Source organism: Urocitellus parryii, chromosome 12, assembly GCF_045843805.1.
Source record: "Urocitellus parryii isolate mUroPar1 chromosome 12, mUroPar1.hap1, whole genome shotgun sequence".
Taxonomy (NCBI): Eukaryota; Metazoa; Chordata; class Mammalia; order Rodentia; family Sciuridae; genus Urocitellus; species Urocitellus parryii.
The window spans coordinates 82,646,415-82,671,767 of NC_135542.1; the positions used below are offsets into that span (position 1 = coordinate 82,646,415).

The 25,353-nt window shown below is 34.2% G+C and overlaps 1 protein-coding gene across 4 annotated transcripts in view; it reads right to left on the reverse strand.

Annotated features, from left to right (window-relative positions):
- Positions 1-13,554: 13,554 nt before the first annotated feature.
- Positions 13,555-25,353, reverse strand: part of Wdpcp (WD repeat containing planar cell polarity effector) — a 346,394-nt gene continuing 334,595 nt past the window's right edge. For all 4 annotated transcript variants that reach the window (XM_026387164.2, XM_026387163.2, XM_077791841.1 and 1 more), the window contains 2 exons: positions 23,284-23,312; positions 13,555-14,585 (listed from right to left, as the gene is read on the reverse strand). In XM_026387164.2, the coding sequence (XP_026242949.1) occupies positions 14,535-14,585; positions 23,284-23,312 (80 nt within the window). In that variant the 3' untranslated portion in view covers positions 13,555-14,534. The remainder of the gene's footprint in view (positions 14,586-23,283; positions 23,313-25,353) is intronic.

Here is a 25,353-nt window from a genome sequence, read left to right on the forward strand (position 1 = left end):
TATAAATATACCATTTTCCAATATGATTACCTGAGAGTTCATGTTAAGTTTTGTGATATATTTCATAATTCTTAAAAGCATTTGTTTTCTTTCTTATAACATTCCAGTTTACCTAAGGAAATAACTGGAAATATGTATATGTAAAAATAGTGTAAACACATTAGTGTTGATGTAAATTCTAAACGGGAAACTCATCTAAATGTTAAACCTTTAAGTGTAATTAGAAAATAGTCATTAAAAATTATTTTTGTACTGGAGATTGAACCCAGGGTGTTTTATTACTGATCTATATCCCCAGCCCTTTTTTATTTTGAGGTAAAGTACTTAGAGCCTCACTAAGTTGCTGACGCTGACCTCAAACTTGCAATCCTCCTGCCTTAGCCTCCTGCATCACAGGGATTACAGGCATGTGCCACCATGCCCAGCTAAAAATGGTAATTAAACTTCTATATTATGTGATCCCAGTCTTATAAGAAAAATGTATTCATAGAAAAGGAGAATAAAAGAAATGTTTAAATTTTTATTCTTTTTTTGATATCAAAAAGTAATTTTTAATAAATTTGTCATGTAAAAGTTATTTTTTAATTGATTTTTATTTATTTATGACAGCAGAATGCATTACAATTCTTATTACATATATAGAGCACAGTTTTTCATATCTCTGGTTGTATACAAAGTATATTCACACCAATCCGTGTCTTTATTCATGTACTTTGGATAATAATGTCCATCACATTTCACCATCATTTCTAACCCTATGCCCCCTCCCTTCCTCTTCCAACCCTTTGCCCTATCTAGAGTTCGTCTATTTCTCCCATGCTTCCTCTCCCTACCTCACTCTGAATCAGCCTCCTTGTATCAGAGAAAACATTCGGCATTTGTTATTTTGGGATTGGCTAACTTTTCTTAGCCTTATCTTCTCTAACTCCATCCATTTACCTGAAAATGCTCAAAATTTTATTCTCTTTTATTGCTGAGTAATATTCCATTGTGTATAAATGCCACATTTTTTTTATACATTCATCTGTTGAAGGGCATCTAGTTTGGTTACACAGTTTAGCTATTGTGAATTGTGCTGCTATAAACATTGATGTGGCTGTGTCCCTGTGGTATGCTGTTTTTAAGTCCTTTGGGTATAGACTGAGGAAGAGGGATAGCTGGGTCAAATGGTGGTTCCATTCCCAATTTTCCAAGGGATCTCCATACTGCTTTCCGTATTGTCTGTACCAATTTGTAGCCCCACCAGCAGTGTATGAGTGTACCCAAAAGTAGAGATACTACCCTGTATTCTATCAGATCATAATGGAATGAAATTAGAAATCAATGATAAAATAAGAAATAAAAGCTACTCCAACTCTTGGAGACAAATAATAAGCTACTGAATGAACAATGGGTTGCAGAAGACATCAAGGAGGAGACTAAAAATTTTTGGAGGTGAATGAGAACACAGATACAACAAACTGAAATCTCTGGGACACTATGAAAGCAGTTCTAAGAGGAAAGTTCATTGCATGGAGTTCATTCCTTAAAAGAAGAAAAAGTCAACAAATAAATGACTTAACATTACATCTCAAAACCCTAGAAAAAGAGGAATAAGTCAACACCAAAAGCAGTAGAAGACAGGAAATAATTAAAATCAGAGTTGAAATCAATGTAATTGAAACAATTGAAAAAATTGACAGAACACAAAGTTGGTTCTTTGAAAAAAATAAGTAAAATTAAAATTGTATTCTTTATAAATTCTACTTTTCAAATATTCTATAATGAATACAAACAAAGTTAGGGGAAGATTAAAATAAATAAATTTGAGACATGTATTTCTGAGAAATAACCTATGTGAATGAAAATTAATGAAATATTAAATCAGATGGTAAAAATAAGTTTAAAGTGCTAATATTATAAAAATAGTAATATAATAAGGTAAGTTAAGAATAGTCAGTATAAACTAATTAAAACCAGAGGGTAAAGATAAAAAATAAAGTATTTGTATCATTTGAGAAAACATCAATCTAAGATTAATAAATTTTAAAAATAAAATTACACTAAGTGAAAGTAGGTAAATTAGATGCCTAAATTAAGTTTTGACAATGACATCCTGTAAGAATAAGAACAAAATGGTTTTCTGGATTGAGAAAGTGTCACAGTTTAAGTACTGCAGATTACTGAGGGATAAAGGACCATATATACTTAATGGGTGTCATTTTTCTTCTCAATTTTTTTTAAATTATTATTTTTTAGTTGTAGATGGACACAATACCTTCATTTTATTTATTTGTTATTATGTGGTGCTGAGGGTTGGACCCAGTGCCTCATAGCTGCTAGGTAAGCACTACCAACCCCTGAGCCACAACCACAGCCCCCTCTTCTCACATTTGAAGAAGCCAGTTTTAGATATTTTAAAGAAAATTTAAAAGGGTTTTTTTTTTCTTCTTGTTGTTCTTTCTTCAGAATTTTCAGTTTTCTGGAAGTCCCCATTTTGTAAAACTCTGTGTATGAAACGTTTGGTTGTAAAAGTAGAAAACCATTCAAAAAGGCTGAAGGAAAAAAGATGAGAGAGTTATCTTTTTTAAAAAAATATTTGTTCTAATCAGTTATACATGACAGCAGAATGCTCTTCGATTCATTGTACACAAATGGAGTACTGTTTTTCATTTCTCTGGTTGTATGAGAGTCGATATCTTAAAAGGATGTTTCATCTCACTCAATTGCTGTGGCCTCATAGAAACAGCTTTCTGGAACCAGATGGTTTGATGACATTTCTCTTCCTGTTTGCTTCTCTCTTCTGCATTCATTGTAAGCTGACTTTCCTGTTCACACATGCACTTGCACATGGCTTCATCATGACAATCTAGAAGCAATAGCCTCAGACGGAGTCTACATGACTCTGGCTCTCCTACCCACAATTAAATGTCCACATTCTAATTCCAAATCTGCAGGAGAGAGTATCTGATTGCTTCAATTAGTTGTGTTCTAGGAATAAGGTTGGGAGTGAAGGAATAGGGTCATCAGCACCAAGGACCTGTCATTTCCAGGGTTATGAGCAAGGCAGTTTCTTGAAAAAAAAAGTTTGGTATCTCTGGCACACATCATGAATAATTTTATATTTTATGTATAATCTGAATAAGTTCAGAGTAAAACAAGAATTTTTTTTTGTCTGACAATGTTTTTACACTCTATTTTGTAAATTATGTAAGCATTATCGCTGCTTTTTTTTGTTTTTGGTGGTGCTAGGGGTTGAACCAGGGCCTTGAGCACACTAGGCAAGTGTTCTACCACTGAGCTACATCTCCAGCCCATCTCTCTTCTTTTAGTAGTGGTAACTTTACATAGTGATCATAAAATTGGAATGCTGTCTTCCACATAGACCCCCTCCCTTAAATGAATCTCCATATTTGAGATTTCATTTTTTATTTCATATAAAATCTTACCAATTACTGTACTTTAAGCCTACTTCTTAAAAATTAAGTATTTCATTTCACCTTTTAAAATACGTCCATTCATTCGACATATCATTAATACCTAATATTTTAGGGGCTGAGGATGTAGAATATTGGTCACACATTTGTGTACCATGCATGAGGCCCTGAATCTGATTCCCAAAATTCCAAAACCAAACCAAATTAAACCAAACCAAAACAAAAACCCCCAACCTAGTATTTTAAGAAAATTACTGTTTTATGTACATTTCTAGCATTACTTTCTGTATAATTTTAAAATCTGAAATCCTCTTAGCATGCTGAGTAAATAGATTATAATATACTGGAGGATTATGCTTTATTGTTTTGTGTCATATTAATCCTTCATGTATAGATCAACACTTGACCTGACAGAAACATGGCTGCAATTCAGCAAAAAAGCCTAATGGCTAAGTAACACATTTATTATTTTATGTAGAATGAGTATTAGGCCTTTGGAGTGGTTGTTGTATAATTCTCCAAACTGAATTTAAATAAACCTCATAAACAATTCATGGGGATTTTTTCAATTCATGGGGATCAGCTCTGATAGTTCATATAGGGAAATAGTACAATTAAATATTTTGTGTTGATTCTTCCCATTTTATTGGAGTAGTTCAGTATAGATTTTTTAATATAAAAGTTTTTACATTATTTTAAACTTTAGTTTTCCATCACACAGGTACAGATAAACTTGGTTTATCAAAATAATCCTGATTATTATTTTTTGAATGAAACATATAGATGATTATTAAAATGGAGCATGAAAATGAAGATAGCTATAATAGCATGAGGATTTATGTTTAAGAAATAATCAAACAAAATTTATATAAAGCATAATTTTGTTTTTCTTAACAGGAGGCTGTATGAAAGAATTTAAAGGTATCATTTTAGGTAGCTAGTTCAGTGATTTTATTTTTAATTTTAATTTTTATTTTTTTGGTGGTGCTGGGGATTGAACCCAGGGCTTTGTGCATGTGAGGCAAGCACTCTACCAACTGAGCTATATCCCCAGCTCTAAGTACTAACTTTAGATAAAACTATTTCAGGAAGAAGTTAATGGAAATTTTAATAATCCTTTATATGACACATGAAAAATATCTATATGGAATTTATGTTAGAATAATTGTGAGAGAATAAAGGAATACTTCTTTGAAGTTTAGAATAAAAGTAGAATATAGAAGTCAATTGTTAGCAGTGAAAAATTATAATCTGTGTTTCTTATTAATTATATTTTAAGCTCCATAACTTTTTTAAAAATTAATACTTTGTTTTACCTTATTTTTCTTAGAGCAGTTTTAGATTCACAGCAAAACTGAGGAGGAGGTACAGAGATTTCCCATATACTGCCTGTCCCTTACTTATGCAATAGAATCCTGCTATATCAACATCAACCACCAGAGTGGTGCGCTTCTTACATTTGATGATGCTACACTGATGTATTACTACATAAAGTTCACAGTTTATATGAGGATTCACTCTGTTATTCATTTTATGGGTTTTGTATCTATTCTGGTGATAATACAGAATAATTTCGCTGCTCTAAGAATCCTCTGTGTTCTACCTATTCATTTCTCCTACCCCAGTAATTCCTGGCACCCACCAATCTTTTAACTTCTCCATAGTTTCATCTTTTTCAAAATGTTATATGGATGGACTCATGTAGAATATAGTTTCTTTTTTTCTTTTTTTCAGTTGTAGATGGACAAAATACCTTTATTATATGTATTTCTTTTTATGTGGTGCTGAGAATCAAACCCAGGGACTCACACTTTCTAAGCAAGCACTCTACCACTGAGCCACAACCCCAGACCCAAATATGTAGTCTCTTCAGATTGGCTATTTTCACTAATAATATGCATTTAAGGTTTCTTCACATTCTTCATGACTCGATAGTTCATTTAGCACTGAGTAATATTCCATTACTTGTAACACAATTTTACTCATCCATTCACCTACTGAAGGGCATCTTGATTACATCCAAGTTTTGACAATTATGAATAAAGTTGTGATAAACATCTGATGACAAGTATTTATGTAGATTTGACATGTTTTTAACTGCTGGACCATCTTGTAAGAGTATATTTAGTTTTGTAAGAATTGTCTTCCAAAGTGTCTGTACTATTTTGTATCCCCACATGTAGTAAGTGATTTTCTTGTTCTACATCCTTGCCATCTTTTTGTATTGCTACTATTCTGAATTTTGACCATTCACTCAACAGGTGTGTAGTGGCACTTTCTTATTTCAATTTGCATTTCCCTGATGACACATGAAGTAGAGCATCTTTTTGTACACTTATTTGCCATACACACACACACACACACACACACACACACACACACCCTGGTTGCTAAGGAGTTTGTTAGAGTCTTTGCTTCCTCTCTTTTTTGCAGATTTAGCCCAGGGGTGGTGCCCAGCTCCTTTCATTTTTTGTTTTGAGACAGAGTCTTGCTAAGTTGCCTAGGCTGGCCTGGAACTTTCAATCAACAAACTTGTGACTCTGACAAAGATGTTTGTGATATTTATCAGGCACTCCTTTATTAAAAACTCTTCCTTTATAACCTCCCAGTTTTACTTACTTTTGGGAGGACTGACACAAATGTACATCTTAAGTAAAAGAACCATTGTCTTAACGTTTTAAATGTCCATGTATGCCTGTGTTTTGGTTATACTCTCCTGCTAGCAGTTTAAAGACCAAGTTAGTCAAAATTGACCTTTTTCCTATCTACTGTTGGGATCAGCTGAGATTTGTCAGGGATCATTCTTGGGAACATGTCAGAAGCCTTTGGCTCTTTTAGCTTTTCCTCTACCAGTTGTGCTATCTGCTAGGATGGGTCAGAGTCTTGCTGACCATATGTGGCTGCCCTGGAAAACATTATGGACATTTCCATTGCCACCCTCCTCTTTGCAGAATGTGCACTGGTTGGTTTCTATTTTTTAGGGTCCTCTCAATCCCCTGACTGGGAGGTCAGGTGCCTTACCAGAGTTGCAGGCCCCTTAGAGTGGTCCTGTCATTACCTGAATCCTGGATAACATTAGAGGGCAAGGGCCAAAATATTGGCTGCTTTTTCCTTGGCCCCTTTACTTCCTTAACTTTGGTCTCCAAGTTTTTATTTTAAACATCTATCAGGTCAGTTTCACCAGTCTTGAAGTAGGAGTACTATGTTTTAACTTAAATGTCTATAATTTTATTGTTATCCTTTCAGTATTGGTACTGGAAGTCGGCTTTATATTTTATTTGTCCTATAGGTGATGGGCTTATTGTCTCAAATTAATACAGGTTGTTCTATTACAAGGAGTGCTTTGGGAAAAACACTATCAAGAGTAGAAACATATTCAGTTTGTATAATAGCTATAAACCAAGAAATATGAATCATTTATTTATTTTATAATCCCAAACCTTTAATTATATCCCTTGTTTATTCTGAGATCATAGTAATCCTTACAACAAAAAATTTATCTTGTGAACATAACTTCAAATGTGCTTAATTCTGGCTTACTTTGGAACCATTCTAACATGGAGTAGGTAAAGCCTTATCTCAGGTGAGATGGGGTTTTTGACAAATCTTAGGTAATGTGCTTTATTTCTGAAACTGATTTTTTAGGGTCCTCTTAAATATCATTTTATAAAGTTCTCATATATTATTTCCTGAATCTATCTGAATATCAGTTAACATAATACAACATTACAGCAACATGAGTCAAACAGAGGCTATGAGGGCTCTTAACTTAAACAAACTGGATTCTCTTTATTACTTTCCAAAAATACATTTAAATTCTCATCTCCATGAAAAGAGTAACACAAAATTTTATATATATCTTATTGATAAAAGGTTCCCTTTATCCAATTACAGAACATTAAATGACATAAATTCATCCCCAATTAAATTTTGTGTTGGAGAAACCAGCTTGGTAAAGTATTCTCGTAAGCTTTCAGAAATATATACATATATCTAGTTATACACATTTAGGTTATCTGGCAAAGTTGAATCAATTTATGTTTTAAAAATTTGTCCAGAAGAGAATGGATCCCCATTAATGCCTCTTTCTTTCTTTTTATTTATTTATTTATTTTTACATTACAATTCTTTCTTTTTTCTTTTTTGTCTCTTCATTTGCATTTATTTAACACAGTTCTCAAAATTGGGCCTCCTTTGTACAATTCTTTTTTTTTAAGATTTTATTTATTTAAGTGGACACAATATCTTTATTTCATTTTTATGTGGTGCTGAGAATCAAACCCAGTGCCTCACTGAGGCATGCTAGGCAAGCACACTATCACCTGAGCCACATCCCCAGCCCTACAATTCTTAATACACCATTATAATGCCTCTTTCTTAAGGGAGTAATTTTATTTATTTATTTTTCTCCTGGGGCATGTTATTTCCTCCTTAAACAAAAGTTTGGTTAATATAGATTACTTTTTCAGGATCCCTTTGACCCAAATGGCTTTAATTACTTTTAGTAGACATCCAGCAGAGCAGGATGTAGCACTTTAAACATTTTATAGAAACCAACACTGATTGGCTGGCCACTTAGAAAAATGTATGGGTTAGTAATTTCAAAGGCATCTTTTCTCTTACCAATTTAGATGGACCATTTTTGTTAGTTTTGTTTAAGTCATATGAACTGAAAGGCATTTGAATCCATTCTTAAATTTATGAGTACTCATTTATTTATAAGCCAATTCTGAGACCATGTACATGATTATAGACATAAGCACATACATAGACATGATACAAATATGCAAAGTACACATGAAACAAACAGGAAACAAAGATTTGGTAGCTGTTAAATCCCTACAGGTATGAGGCAAAAGAACTATCAGATTTAACACTTTAGAAATTAAAATAGAGCTTGTCATACATTTTACAATATAGACCAGACAGGAAAAGGGCCTGTGCAGTTGGGAACATTAGGAAGAGTCTGTCAGCAGTGGAGGACACTGAAATCAAAGATTCAGGTGGTTGCTCATCCTCCATGGGGCAGATTTACTCTCAGCATTATCACTGTTTATTTTCCCTGCTTAGAAATCTTCAAAGGAAAAGAAGACTTGTACATATAAGATCTTTCCATTGTCCCTCCCAGTCTCTAGGTCTCAAATTTTTATTCCCCATTTTTTTGTAGGTTCCTGTAATTGAGTTTCCCACTATGTACTCAACCCCCCTATTGGAGGTTTCTTTATAGCCCATGTTCAGTTCTCCTCACTGGGGATTTCTTGCACCTGCCCCCACCTTATCCTGCTTTCCTGGGTATGATTTCCTATTTCTGAATAGAGGTTCTCAGTCACACACAACTTCTGGGATGTCTTGACCACCAAGGAATTACTTTCTTAAGAATAAATTTTCCTACCTTGGTCTAAGCATGAAGTTACCTGGTTGCTGTGGTGGTTATTAGGGCCCTTTTCCTGCACTGCAGATCCACTTTTCAATTTTGGGTCTGTTGTTGGCCTCAGGGATCTGAGATTTCCTTACCTGCTCTGAAGCTGTCACAAGGCAGCAGGACGTGTCTCCTCTAAGCAGGGAGTCCCCATAACCTCCTAGGTGACATATGGAGCCCCCACATTTGTTGCCAAAATTGTTAGAAATACTGGGTTTGGGTTGTGGCTCAGTGGTAGAACACTTGCCTAGCATGTGTGAGGCACTGGGTTCGAGTTTCAGCACCACATATAAGCAAATAAATAAAGATCCATCAATAACTCATAAACTATTTGAAAAAAAGAAATACTGGGTTGCCACAAGGAATCAAACATGCTTGGAAGTATCTTGACAAGGAAAATTTTACATATGCAGAAGGGGGTGCTACAAAAGTCTGGCAAGCAAGCACACTTGGGCAGGAAGTCTACCTGTTTTAATTCCTAACATAGCACTGCCCCTTGGTCTGATAGGAGGAGCTCAGGGTTACAATCTATACTTTTGGTCAGTTTTAAAATTGGGGCAGGCCAAGGGAAGGGCTATAGTTAAAATTGTAACAATTGGATCTCAAAATGACTACAATTGGATCTTACATCCCAATTCAGGCTAACTACTATATTCTAAATATGGACGATTGAACTTTTTATTTCTCACAGTTGTAATATGTATTAATTATATATAACTATATATATAATTATATATGTAACTATGTATAGTTGTATATAATTATTTATAATTACATATAGTTATACATATATAGTCATATATATTATATACTAATTATATACAGTGGGTCTATTTCTGGGCTGTATATTCTGTTCTATTAATTTATATGTCTGTTCTCTGTTTAGACTATTGTAGCTTTATAGTAACTCTTGATGTTGGGTACTTAGTTCTGCAACTTTATCTCCTTCAGTATTGTGTTGCCAATTCTGGGTCTTATCTCTCCATATATTAGAATTAGTTTGTTGATATCTACAAAATTACTTGCTGAGATTTTGACTGAGATTGCAGTGACTCTCTACATCAAGTTGGGAAGAGGTGATATCTTGACAATAGTGTTCCTGCACAGAAACATGCAATATCTTTAGATTCATTTGACTTTTTGAACAGGGTTTTATAGTTTTCTTCATATAGCTCTTCTGCACATTTTATTAGATTTATACCCAAGTACTTAATTTTGAGAGTGCTAATGTCAATAGCGGTTTTAAAAAATATTTTTTTTAGTTGTGTATTGTTGAGAGCCACAGCCAAAGGGGCCCCAACAAACTTCCAGCTGCCAGCAAACTTCCAGCTGCCGGCTGATGATTGGCTCACAGTGGCCCCAGCAACATCTAGCTGATTGGCTCCTCTGCGGTGATGTTCATTGGGCTGTTTCCCTGCCCTTCAGACTGCCAGCTGATGATTGGCTCACAGTGGCCCCAGCAACATCTAGCTGATTGGCTCCTCTGCGGTGATGTTCATTGGGCTGTTTCCCTGCCCTTCAGACTGCCAGCTGATGATTGGCTCACAGCGGCCCCAGCAACATCTAGCTGATTGGCTCCTCTGCGGTCATGTTCATTGGGCTGTTTCCCTGCCTTTCAGACTATGGAACTGCTCATTGGGGGACTTCTTTGGCTCCGCCCACGCGACCTAGCCAATCGGCCTCAAGAGCAGGAGGATTGTGGGAGGTGGTTGTTGGTGTGGGGGTGAGAGGCTTGTGGAAGCCGGTGGTGGCAGTTGGGTTCTGAGGGTTTTTCCTGAGGAGCTGTTTTGTTTGGCGTTTGTAGTTCTAAAAATAAAGTTAGTTTCTTTTGACAAGTGGCTCCTGAATTGTGCCCAGCCAGACTGCGGCAGTGTATGAACACAATACCTTTATTTTGTTTATTTTTAATGTGGTGCTGAGGATTGAACCTAGTGCCTCATATGTGCTAGGCAAGAGTTCTACCACTGAGCTACAAATCCAGCCCGATAGTGGGGTTTTTAAAAAATATTTTTATTTGAAGATGGACACAATACCTTTATTTTATTTATTTTTATGTGATGCTGAGGATTGAACCCAGCACCGCACACATGCTGGGCGAGTGCTTTGCCGCTGAGCCACAACCCCAGCCCGGGTTCCAGGAGTTTTCTTGTCAATTCTTTTGGGTTTTCTGCCACGACTTTTTAAAAATACCAACTGATATTTATTTAACGAGGGTATGGTTCTAGATTATTAAAATATAGTCATAGTCTTAGCAAAACCTTGCTAATCTGAAAGCTCTTTTCTCTTGGAGTCATTTTAGGAAGATAGCATGAAGATTTCTTTAAGACCTTCAATTTCGCATAATAATTTAAAAATATATATTACATCTTTTAAAAAATCATGGTAAATGCACATAACAAAAACTCACCAACTTAAACCATTTTTAAAGTAGGTTAAATGCAGTCACATTGTTGTGAAAACAATCTCTAGAACTTTTATCTTGCAAAACCAAAACAGTATACCCATTAAACAACTCCTGGTTTCTTTCTCTCCTCAGCCCCTGGCAATCACAGTTCTACTTCCTGTTTCTGTGAATTTGACTACTTTATAGATACCTCATATTAGTGGAATTATACAATGTTTGTCTTCTCACAACTGGCTTATTTCACTTAGCACAATGTATTCAAAGTATATTGGTGATGTAGCATGTGTCAGATATTATCTTAAGGCTGAGTATTGTAATTTGTGTGGATATATACACTATATTTTGTTTATCCATTTATCTGTTGATTGATGTTTAGGTTGTTTCTGTGTTTTGCTATTGTGAATAACAGTACTGCTATTAACATGGGTACATAGATACCTGCTTGAGTTTCGAGATCACATGGTAATTCTGTTTTGAATTTTTTTTGGGGGGAGGGGTAATGGGAATTGAACAAAGGAACACTATACCACTGAGCTTCATCCCTAGCCCTTTTTTATTTTGAGACAGTTGGCAAGACTGGCTTCAAACTTGCAATCCTCCTACCTCAGCCTCCTGAATCACTGTGGTTACAGGTATGCACCACTGTCCCTGGTTCTATTTTTAATATTTTTTTTAGGAATCACTGTACTATTTTCCATAGTGGCTATACCATTTTATATTCCCAACACCAATGTACAAGTTTTTCAATTTATCTTGCTAATACTTGCTATATTCTCTTGTTTCTTTTTTTTTTTTTTTTTTTATTTGTGAACCCAGGGCCTCATATATGCTAGGTCTTTTTTTTTTTTTTTTTTTTTAATGTAATAGTCATCCCAATGTGTATGAAGTGGTATGTTGTAGTTTTGGTTTTCCTTTTCCTAAAGATTAGTGATGTTGAGCATCATTTCCTGTCTTCTTGGCCATTTGTATATCTTCTTTGGAGAAATGTTTATTCAGAGTCTTTGCTCAAGTTGGTTACTTGTTTTTTCGTTTGTAAGTATTTTTCAACCTAAGTGGAGCCGTAGGAATTCTTTATATTTTCTAGATGTAAGTCCTTATCAGGTATGATTTAAACATATTTTCTTCCTTTTTACTCTGTTGGTGTCCTGTAATGCACAGATATTACTAATTTCAGTGAATCCAATTCACCTTTTTTTACTTTGTTGAATGCTTTATGTCATACCCAAGAAATAATTTTTAAGTGCAATGTAATGAAGTTGTGTTTTCTTCTAAAGCTTTACAGTTTTGTATCTTATGTTTGGGTCTTGGATCCATTTTGAGTTAGTTTTTGTATATGACACTATGAAGGGTCCAGGTTCATTCTTTTGCATGTTCATTTTTTCCCCCCTGTTCATTGAAAAGACTATCCTTTCCCCACTCAATGGTCTTGGTACTTTTGTTGAAAAATCATATATTTATTTATTATTCATAAGAGACATTATGAAAGATCTCATTCATAATATATTCTTGTTAACTATCTAAACTTGTTTTTTTTTTTTTAATAACTTGAGTCCATTTTTCTAGTTTCATGTGAAGGTGGAAAAATGGAGAATTTAAGGAAAAGTTTTTTTTAGTTTTCACTTAATAACTGGCAAACATGGTTACTTCATACTATCATAGAACAATATATTAAAGAAAATATAGTTATGAATACATCTATATGATTAGCACAGGCTATGGCCTCCTCGCATAGAACCTAGAAATGGTACTGAACTTTTCTACCACAATTCCCATATAGTTGTAAAAGACAGTGGTCAAATGAGCAAAAGGATATGTAGATCAGGAAATGCAGTTTGTTTTAGGTTAATGATTTTAGTAGAAAGTCTGGAGAAAATGTATTCTTTGGCAAAATTATATTTTTTTCAATATAATATATTCTTTAAAAATTGACTTTTATTTATCTGTGTGATAAAGGAGGGTGGAAAATTAAAATTTGCTGATAATTGAATCTTTTTTGTTTATGTTGTTTTGATATGGGATCTCACTAAGTTGACTAGGCTGGTCATGAACTCCTGGGCTCAAGTGAATGTGCTTCCTCAGCCTCCCCAACAGCATGGTGCATATCACCATTCCTGGACATTTTATCTCTATTTAAAATGTGGCACACACATTACAAATTACCAACAAAACAAAACAAAAAACCCCAAAACAAAACAAAGAAAAACCCAGACAAAACCAAAAAATTACCTAAAATTTTTTAAGGAGAGTTGTGAATTGAAAAATCTTTTACTCCCTTTGTCATATTCCCCAGTAAGGTATAGATGCATAGAAAGTAGGAAGAAAAATTGGAAGTATAAAAAACTCAGTGTAGCTTTTAAGAAGATTTAATTTTATAATTCATGCACAATATTTCAAGATGTTGATTATTACAGATATCTACAATTTGAAAACTTATATGCTAATGAACAGGTATCAAGAACTGTGAAGGGTCCAAAATTTTACCCTACTTACAAGTTAATAAATTAGGGAACTGTTTCATGTCTGCTGGTAAAAGACATAAGACTCCTGGCATTAGAAACAAAGGACAGTTTATTAATCATAACAATAGTACCCAGAGTATCAATATTTTTTTTAGTGCTTATTTTTTAGTTGTAGTTGGACACGATACCTTAATTTTATATGTGGTGCTAAGGATCAAACCCAGGCTCTATCACTGAGCTACAGCCCCAGCCCAGCATTTTAAATGTATTTATTTTTGCATTGATTTCCTGAGTTCTATTACCATACAGCAATGTGAAAAGGGCCAGATGCCACCAGCACACTCTGGGCTATTTAAAAAGAAAGAACTCAGAACTTAAGGAGCTCAAATCTTTTATAATAGATAGTAAACATGCCTACTCTTTGCTCCAGAGAAATATAATCTCTCTGAGTTTCATGGGGCAGTCAGTGCCTCATAGCAGTAAGATTCAAAAGATACAGGGGAAATGTCTACTACTAATGGGTTTGAGCTAACATTTTTGCTTAATAAATATTTTACATATAATGTAAATTAGTGATATAAGTAAGACCAGCTGACAAAATTTTTAAAATACTAGAGAACAAGGTTTAAATATTGTTTTTGAAGTACCTAATAATGTACAGCTTAAAACATTTTCAAAATTTGTATATTACTAAAAAGTATGTTAAGGACTTTTATTTAGGATCACTTTGCTACTATTACGCTATGTTACATATACCATCTTTCCTTTTTAAAAGTTGAATCAGGTCATGAAAAAGGCTGATTTCTTTTTGAAGTTAAAAAAAAAAAGTTCATTTTTTACACCAAACCAAAGTGAACCATTCTGAGAGAACCACCATCTCCAATGTCCTGCAAATAAATAGATAAACATAATTAAAATAAAATCATGTTTAAGCAGAGCAAAAATGTTGACTTAACATTTAAATCTTTACTATTTTTAAGTATTTAAAAACAGTGAAATAAAATTCTTTAAAATGTATTTTACATATGTAGACACAAGATCTTTATATTCATCTTACTCAATTATTAAAACTCATTATAGTTTTCATGAAATTAATCAAGAAATATATGAAGTATAAAAAGGCAAAGAAGGAAGGTCAAGATGATAATTGAAATTTGGAAGCATTTGAAGACTCCTACAACAAAAAATTGTAAACTGCAGTTTATTGTGATTCTGCCTATTTGATTTTAAAATACTGTGTGTTCTAAAAGTTCTAAATACAATACAATGCATTTCTTAAATCTGATTTTTTTTAACTGAATATTTGACCAGTGACTCCTGATGTAAGGAATCAAATAGAAAAGATTATATAATTTCATAAGCTTTTTACAACATGTTATAAAAGTAAAAAGAAATATTAACAAGAACTTCATTCATTTCCCATTTGTTATTCTTTCCATGATTCATACCTCTCCTATATCGATATCAACAACATTGGGTACAGAAAAGCAAGATTTTATGATGGGATTCTTTTTTTTTTTTTTTTTTTTTTTTAGAGAGAGAGAGAGAGAGAGAGAGAGAAAGAGAGAGAGAGAATTTTTAACATTTTATTTCTTAGTGTTCGGCGGACACAACATCTTTGTTGGTATGTGGTGCTGAGGATCGAACCCGGGCCGCACGCATGCCAGGCGAGCGCGCTACCGCTTGAGCCACATCCCCAGCCCCATTATGATGGGATTCTGAAACTAGAGTATGTTTGAAGGCAAGACTAAAGAAGAGTAATTCCAGGCACTGGGGCTGTAGCTCAGTGGAAGAGCGCTTGCCTACCATGTGTGGGGCTCTGGGTTAGATCCTCAGCACCACATAAAAATAAACAAAATAAAGGCATTCTGTCCATCTATAGCTACCAATAAATAAATAAACCAGAGTGATTCCATTTGAAAAATCACACATTAGGAGCAGTTTTTGAAAATTTGAAGGTAGCCTACTTGCAGTTGAAATGATAAGGTGAAAGGTGAAGAGAGTAGGGATAACAGCTGGCACTCATACTAATGATACAGCCGGTTACCAGTGATGACTTCTGCTTCTTCACATATTGAACACACAAGCATATAAATCAGGGTTTATTTAAAAAAGGATAACACAGATTTCTCCTGTGAGGGAGAAGGGGGTTATAACTGGTATTTTGGTATCCCAAGAAGTGAGGTTGTTCTTTCTTTTCTATGTGTCATAGATTTCCTTTGTTCTTCTCCTCCTTTATCTCTCTCCTTCCTGCATAGGTGACTAGGCCCAGAAGATGCTTGGTTGGAGGGCTAAAAGGTGTGAAGCAGATGGGTGGAGGGGCTTCCTGGAGGGGCCAAGGTGGCGTGATCTGGGCAGGAAAGGGGCATAATTAATAACTCCTATAGGGAGGGACAATCCTGGGACAGTTGCCTTAGCAATAGGTTGGAGCTGGGGCAGGTTATCTTGATAAGGGTGAAGGAAGGGCTCTGAAGGTATTAGCATTTCAACCCCTCTCCAACTTCCCAGACTCACTCAAATTGGCCTCCTTGATTTGACCTGACTCAATTTTCCTACCTATACTGACTGCTTGTCTAATTTATTACCATGTGCTAATATGAGATTTTTTCCCAAAAGTTATCAGTGAAAATAACTTATCTAAAAATATTTTTTTTGTTATTGTGTTGGGATATTTAAAATAATATAAGGCTTGGGTGTAGCCCAGTATTAGAGTGCATGCCTAACATACATAGGTTACATCCCAAGCACCGTTAAAAAAAAAAAATCCCTTAAGTATTAAAGTTCTTTTTACTAAGAAGCCTTTCATAAAGTATGCATTCATACTGTTTTACATAGTCACAGCTCAAGGAAAATGGGTATGGAGTGGAAGGTAAGGGAGGGGTGTGTGTGTGTGTGGAGGGTGCATGTGCCAGCTCTCTAGCTGCTAAGGTACACACACACCAAAAAAAAAAAAAAAAAAAAAAAAAACCTGGAAAAACAGGTAACAAGAAGAATGAGTAATTTAATACTGCCCCAGGCTTGTGTGTGTGTGCTGGCAAGTTCAGCGGTTTTAGGTAGCTTTCAATTTAAAAACAAAACAAAACATTAAAAGCACTGTCATTTTAAAGACAAGCTCCAACTCTGGCCTACAAACCGCCCTACCAAAGTCTAATTTCTACACCATTAGAATGGTCATTGAGGAGCCTGTAGTTGGTCTTTTTTATCAACTGGCGGAGATTCTAGGTAAATTATTTTATTTTCCTATACTGCAAGTATAGGAAATAAATACTTGCAGCTGAAAGGCCAGGTTTCACATGAAGTGTCATGTGGTTTAGCTATTTTTTCCTCCTTTCTTCCCTTCTTTCTTCCTAGTGATCTCAGGAATTTTTTTTTAAAAAGCCATAAAGGTTTCCTTTGAAGAATTTCCTTTAAAATCCATTGCAAAGACTCGGCATTTCTAAGGTTTCCATGATAAGTTACACAATGCTAAATAACCTTGACTTGTACTCTATTTACCTTAGAGGGATATTTTGAAGATTAATGAAATAAAGTTTTACATTCAGTTGTTTCATAATCATTAAAGCATACTCATTTAAATAAAATTTGTAAAACAGAAAAGTACAAAAATTTACCCAGTCTCACCAAGCACATAAAATATGGTGAACATTTATTTCCTTCCAGTTATCTTTTTTCCATAATTTATTTACTTATTTTAAGCCCAGGTAAAATTTTATATATATAATTCCACATTTTTTATTTTCTTACTTTTGGCTTCTCTTTGAACACTTTTCAGTGCTCCCACAGTCTTTGTTTCTAATTTTATTCCATCAAATATTTCAACTTACATAAATTCCACCAAAAATGAAATTATTAATGTGCAATTGCTTTTTTAAATAAAAAACCTTATGATGGATATTCTTAGACATTAGTTATTTTCTGGATTTAGGATTATTTCCTTCTTACAGAACTATAGAAATACAATTATGAAATTTTATCCCTTGAAAAACAGTGTAGAATTGGTAGTTTCACTTTCTTTCTTTCATTGTTTGGGAAAAGATGATTTTATTTGGTAACAGGAAGTTGTAGTTCCAAACGAGGTTGATCTTCATTTTATTATGTGTTGAAATTATGCTCACCCTTGACTGAAGGAAGGTACATGTTAATTCCTGTAGTAATTTACACAACAAAAGGGTTTTCCCCAGTTCCTCATTTGACTTCTACATATAGTTAAGTGCATTTTCTGAGCCACACCTTACTGCTGTTACCTAATGTTGGGTGATACCAGGTCACTTTCTTTTAAACGTATATAGACTTTCATAAGCAAACTTAAGACATGTTAAGGTTTGCTTTGCTAAAAACTGGATTTTGACCTGTTGCTCACTTAATACAGATTTTTCTTCTTTGATATAAGTGATCATGCCTTTGTTTTGTATTAGGTTTCCTACTAATGGCTTCTCCTAAAGTTTCTGATATAACAATAATTAAATTCCAGACGGTGAATTTTAGAGATAGAAGAAACTTGAAAACTCCTAATCTGAAATCCTTTCATCTTATAGATGAGCAAACGGATGCTCACGTAGGTGAAGTGCTTTGTCAATTCACTTATTTAGTGACAAAGCTGGAATTAGAATTTATTTCTTATTTCTCTGGAATGCTTTTTCCACTGCAGTTTTTTTCTTTTCAGCATACTAACAAATAACATGGTTTTGTAGGCTGCTTTATGATTAGTGTTAGGTCGGTGGAGGTGGCTGAGGAACAAAGCACTAAGCAACCGGAGCAGGAAAGAACCACCAATCAGGCGCCAACGGAACCGCCTGTCAATCAGTGGGGTCTTCTGGACAATCCTGGATCTTAGCCAACTAACCCCAGTAGGACAAGGGACTCTGAAAACCCCTTTTTCCTGCCCCAAGCCCTCCATTCCTGTCCTAAGCCCAATAAAAATTCCAGTCTGGTGGAGCCACTGCTCTTCTCCCAGATCCGCCCTGTTGGTCTGGAGGGTCTGGCCTGGGAGTGAAATCTCAACAAGCCTTGTTCAGCAGCCTTTTTAATCTGCCTCCTTTTGGTCACTGCTGCCTGACCTTACAATTAGGTCCTCTCATTCCCTGGTTTTGTCATTTAAGGCTCTGGCTTATATTCCTGCCAGTAGCCCATCATATGACAATAGATGCTTTCCTGAGTAAATTGACCAGGAATTCAAGTTTCACTATTAAACATTAACTCTGCATCATGCATATTTGATATTATAATGATATTTCTTTTTAGTTAACATCGTAGAGTTTTGGTACTTAATGTTGTTTCTAGGAAATGCAGTCTCACACTGACTACTGTCTAGCATTTGCTAGGTTGGTTTGAGATTTCAGGTACTTACAAGAGACAGGTTAACAGATAAGCTAACTAACTTCCTAACTCCTTTTGTGGTAAGTAAACTATCAAAAATGTATTTAGAACATGTCATTTCATCTTTCCACAGAAATACCTTCAGTGGATTATGATTTAATATAATACCTTAAGCTTATGTAGATGAGGTATCATAAGAAACATCTTTGTGAATAGGAATTGTCTTTTTGGAAGCTATACAAAAACCTGTTTAGTTTTTCAGTTTTCTGATGTAAGCAGTCTTGAGTATGAGTGTCCTAGAAAAACATTTCCTCAAATTTATTATTTGAATAACTTTAAAAAATTAAGTCAAAAAGAACAATTATAGCAAATCATGTTTTGGAGTTTATAAAATGCTTTGCCATTACCTAATTTGACATAACAAGCATGTAGTATTATTTTTAAAAATTATACTCAGATTACAAACAGGCATGGAGGTGCATGGCAGTGAGGAAATAGCAAACAAAACTGAAACTGAGAGAGTTTGCATATAAATCCTCCATTCTGTTATATCATGATGCCTTCCAAAGTAAACCTATTTCCCTTTTTTGCTTTCCCTCCTCAAATTCAGAGTTAAATTCAGTTTTTTGAATTTATTTTTTATTTGTAGTTGGACCCAACACCTTTATTATGTGGTGCTGAGAATTGAACCCAGGGCCCCGCACATGCTAGGTGAGCGCTCTACCGCTGAGCCACAACCCCAGCCCCTAAACTCAGTTTTAATTTGTATCTAATATCTTACTAGAGCTATCTCTTATTCTGCATCTTGTAATTTATTTTTGATATTATATATAACACAATTATGAATTGCCCCAACATTGTTGGGGAGGAGATAGGACATAAATACTAGGATAAATTCAGTATTTATGAAGAATGATCATTATATTATGGCTGTGTTAAAATTTTTTTTACCTAGCGGTTCATCCAAGTCACCCATTTAAGGGAGTATGTTGATTATTATTATTATTATTATTTTTTTTTGTGGTGCTAGGGATTAGAACCTAGGGCCTTGTGCATGCAAGGCAAGCACTCAACATACACTGGGGGATATAGCTTGTTTGGTAGACATATTTTAACATATTAAAAAATAATCCTTTGGAGCAAAGAATAAGCATAAAAATAATGTATCATTTTACTATTTTTCAACCAATGCTTGAAGCTACTGTCCTATAAGTAATTTAATTAATTTATGATAGAAGAATGTTAGTGAAAAATCACTACTTTGTCAATCACTTTAGAAGTTACACACTTCAGCTTCAGGAGATCTTTATTAATATAGTTGTCAGTATGTAAATATTGGGGGTTGGGTGTATGTGCGTTCACATACCTCCTATCTTATCTGCACCATTCCCCTTGGGCTGGGCCTAACTCTCCTGCTAAGAGTAAGAATATCAAGAGCAATAGAAATAGTAGATTGCTATGTCTGCCATAATTTCCCATTAAAAGAATGAGTTTCTGCCATTTCCAAGTCTAAGGTTCCTTTTAAACAGTATGAAAATGAGTAGTACAAGCAAAATAAAGGGGAAGGCTATAGGTGAGTTTTATGTTATAGTCTAGCTTTCAATATTTCCATTGTGTGACTTCAAGAGGTAATTTATATAAGGGGTTTCTACATAACATGAGTAGGGGTTGTTCTAGACAAGACTTAACCAGGGTGATTGTGCCATCCCGTGCCCAAGGAAACATTTGGCAATGGCTAGAGTTATTTGGTCATCATAATTTGGTTGGGAAAACTCCTAGCATCCAGTAGGGATTGCTGCTAAATATTCTACAATACAGAGGATGACCCCAACAACAAAAGGATTATTTGGCCCCAAATGTCACAAGTGCTAAGGATGAGAAGCCTTGGTCTAGAGCCAGATTATTTAAATCTGAATTCCAGCTTCTTCCTTTCAAGCTGTGTGACTATGGTTAAATTATTTAATTTTCATGTCTAAATTTCATTGTTTGTATGGGGCTAATAGCAGTATCCTTCTAGGGATTTGCTGAATTAAAACATTTAAGATATTGAGACAAGTACCAGTTATTTAATAAGTACATAATACATACCTTTATGTCAAATAATAAACTGTTGCTTTTTGTTGTTGCTATCAAATATATCCAATTAGTTCAAGTTGACAAAGAGGTGATAAATAGGTTGAAAAATAGTTATTACCATAGTTTGTATGTGGTTTGCCCCCAAAGGCTCACTTGTTGGAGGCTTAATTCCAATATGGCAGCCTTAAGAGGTGGCAGGACTTTCAAGAGACGGAATTTATTAGGTCAGATGCAGTGGGTCGTGCCTGTAATCCCAACATTTTGGGAGGCTCAGGCAGAAGGATCACAACTTTGAGGACAGCCTCAGCAACTTGGCAAAACCTTGTCTCAAAAAATAAAAAGAACTAGGGATGTGGCTTGAGCACCTCTGGATTCAATCACCAGTACCCCAAAATTAAAAAAAATAAAAAAGGAGGTAAGGGCTTAATGTATGATGACTGGGTTCCTGGGGGTACTGCCAGAAGGAATTAATTCTGATATTATGGAATGAATTCTTGCCAGAGTAAGTTATAAAAGGGCAAACTTGGTCCCTGAATCTCTTTGTGGCTTCTAGTCTTGCCATGTAATCTCTTATGTATGCATACTCCTTCCATTCTAATGCCATCTGCTATGAGGTCCTTGCAGAGGTTGAACTGATGGGACAACCAGATCTTGGACTTTCAGCATCCCAAACTGAAGCCTAAATAAACCTCTTTTCTTCATAAAATACATACTCACACATTTTATTACAGCAACAGAAAATGGACTAATACACTTATAATATGAAAAGAAAATTTTGCAAAAATACATAAGGACAATCCCTGAAATATACTGTATGAAAATTTTGAATAAGACCTTTACAAATGATAATGATAGGTTGTTATAATCTGTATCTTATTTGTACTTGATAACAATTTCTACACAAGAAACCAGAGGATGAACATAAAGTGTGTGTAAATTAGCAGTAACATGTTTAAGCTATATTCCCCTCTGAATTCAGTCCTGTGACCAGTTAGGTTACAACAACCATTCTGTACAGTAATACATAAACGGATGTTTCTCTTGTTCTGTATATCAGCCCTTCTAGAAAAATTCTTGAAGTTAGTTTTCTTTCTTGTATCTCATGCACATTTGTGTATCCAAGTGGATGTGACTATAAAATTTTGATAGAATACTGTTTTTCCTTTAACAATTGTTCTAAAAAAGTGAATGATTTAAAATGCATGAAATTTATAGTAAAGTATCTTTAAGCTTTAATAAGTTAAATGCAAATTGTTATATATGTGTATTTAACTATAATATGGGGTATTTTCTTCTAAATAAATCAAGATTTACGTTTTTTCAATATAGGTATGTCCATAGGGTAGACTGAAGTAATGATGTTGTTGATAATTACTATCATTAGTATAGTTACATATAATTAATAAAATCCTACCACGTTCATGTTCATAATAGAGCTTCACACAAATCCTTTGGGGTATATGGAATTATTTCTATTTTACAGATAAAGAAGTTGAGGCTTAGAGTGATGGAATGAATAGTCCAAAGTTATAATGTTAATAATTGTGGAATAATCATTCAAATCTAAGTCTCAGAATGAATCAGATACTATAATAATCCATTTTGGGGTACTTATAAAATTATAAGGATTTCTCATACCAAGCCTTTTTTGAAAATGGTATAAAACAGGACTTTGATACCTCTTTTCAGAATTAACAAAAACAGAATGTGGAAATGGGTTCAGGACCAGTTGTTAGAGTCGGTATTTCTACATGTTACTGATAAAAATTATATATGTAATAAAATGAATCAGATAATTTTTATAAGGGTTTTAAAAATTTTGTACTTTGAATAATTTCAGTCATATACCAATAAGAGAATGATATACATGAACTGCTCTATTACCATCCAGCTTCATCATTTTTCAGCCTCTGGTGACTCTTCTTCTATATCCTTCCTAATTTCTTGCTACTGAATTATTTGAGTCAAATTCAAGCTTCATTTATATATATTTCATTATGCATAATTTTACTTAAAAATAACAATTTTAATAATTGTAATTTTGAAATAATGCAAAGCTAACTCTTAAGAAACAGTACAGAAATGTAATCCAGTTAATGTAGACAAAGGCAGCATATCCTAAGTTTAAAATAATCATATCATGTTTTTCTCTTCGAATTTAAATGTCTGATTATAAATAGTAAGAGAAATTACCTGTCCTCTGTAATCTTCTTTCAGTTCTCCTAAAATAAAAGATCACAATAGTAATGACCTTAAAATCAAATAAAGGACTTTCTAAAAATTAACAAAACTTTTCAATTTCTTCATGAAAAGAAAAACACTGAAAATACAACTTAAATAAATTAAAATGCTGAAAACTAAACCTTAAAATAGTATGAAAGTGCTAAATTATTCTTCTATATAAGTTATGGATAATATGCACTGAAGTAAAATAAGGAGACTATATCTTGTCCTTTCTGTTGTTAAAATGATGTCTTACTAGCATGACCAGGAGTTTAATCTGTCAGTTCTAGTTGAGTAGTGGTGGTTACCTGGGGACACAGTAGGGAACTGTGTTGAGAAGGCACTCCCTCCTATTTTATTTTATATATTGAACTCAATGGGAAAGGAAGCCATAATTGATTACTGAGGTATCTGTTCTAATACCAGCACTATACCTGCTAACTTAGTTTATCGCTTACATTTACATGCAGAGAGAAAAGTACTATCATTATTGCCACAATGTAATTTCTCATTATTGATAGATATTAGGTAGGAATTATATTACATATTCTCATCCTTGAAACAACGAACTGGGTATAATTGATGGTATTTATAAATCTGTTATGTTTCTCTTAAAGCACTTGGTGTATACAGATGCCATTCATTGGGCACTAGGTGATAACATACCTTTGTTTATCTCTTCCTCTCTACACACACAAAGATACACAATCTTTTTTTTTTTTTTTTGGTACTAGGGATTGATCCAGATGTGCTTTACCACTGAGTTACTTCCCCAGTCCTTATCATTTTTAAAAAATATTTTTTAGTTGTAGATGGACATAATACATTTATTTACTTATCTATGTGATGCTGAGGATTGAACCCAGGGCTTCACACATGCTAGGTGAGTGCTCTACCACTGAGCCACAACTCCAGCTTTATTTTGAAACAGGGTCTCCTTAAGTAGCCCAGCTGGCCTCAAACTTGTTATCCTCTTGCTTTAGCCTCACGGTTTGCTGGGATTACAGGTATGTGCGATTGTGCCTGGTACTAACTTATATTATTCTCTTTATTCATTTAGTTTACCTTCCTAGATAGATTAGACATTTACTAAAATGTATCGATAGCATCTTATTCCTCCTCATAGAGCCAGCACCAAGTAATGCCCTGATGATGACTGCATTTCTCTCAAAACACTTCTTACTTGTCTGTCATTAACCCTCTTACTTGTTCATGGGGGTATTTTTGTGTAGTTTGGGATGTTTTGTTTATATAGTTCAAAGATCTGTATTGTAATATTTTCATAGGACAGGCGATTTTTAAAAAAATAGGTTGGCTCTTGATTTTAGACAAACATTTAAATCCTGCAATAAGATGGTTATTCTCTTGTTGATGATCTCTACGAGTATAAAATTAGCGAACTCTTTCAGAAACTGGTTCAACATTTGTCTCTCAGTGGTCAATGAATTCTTTTAATGGCTACACAAAACTACCCAGCTTTAATTTAAACATGTATTTTTAAAAATTTGTTATTTTTAGATATACATGACAGTATAGTATATTTTGATATACTCCATGTTTATAAGTATATTTTATTCTAATTAGGATCCCAGACTTGTGGTTGTATGAGATGTGAAGATTCATTGTGGTATATTCATGCGTGTACATAGGAACGTTGTGTCAGATTAATTCTATTGTCTTATTCCTATCTCTACTCCCTTCCCTCCATTCCCCTTTGTCTAATCCACTGAACTTTTATTCTTCTGTCTCCCTGTTGTGTTAGCTTCCACCAATGTTTAGCAGCTCAGTTCACAACAGTTAAGCATGTTTTTAAAAAGTTTTCCATAGACCATAAAAAGAACTCAGTATTTGGTGTGTTTTTTTAAAATAATAATCATTACCCCATAAACTTGACATTTTTGAGCTAAACAACTTAATTTTTAAAAACTTAAAAAAAAAGACACTATGTTTCACTATGTTAGACATCGTCACGCTTTCCTGAATCCATGACAAAGTTTTCATAGAAAGGAAAAAAAACTTATATAGCAGGAGTCTTAAGAT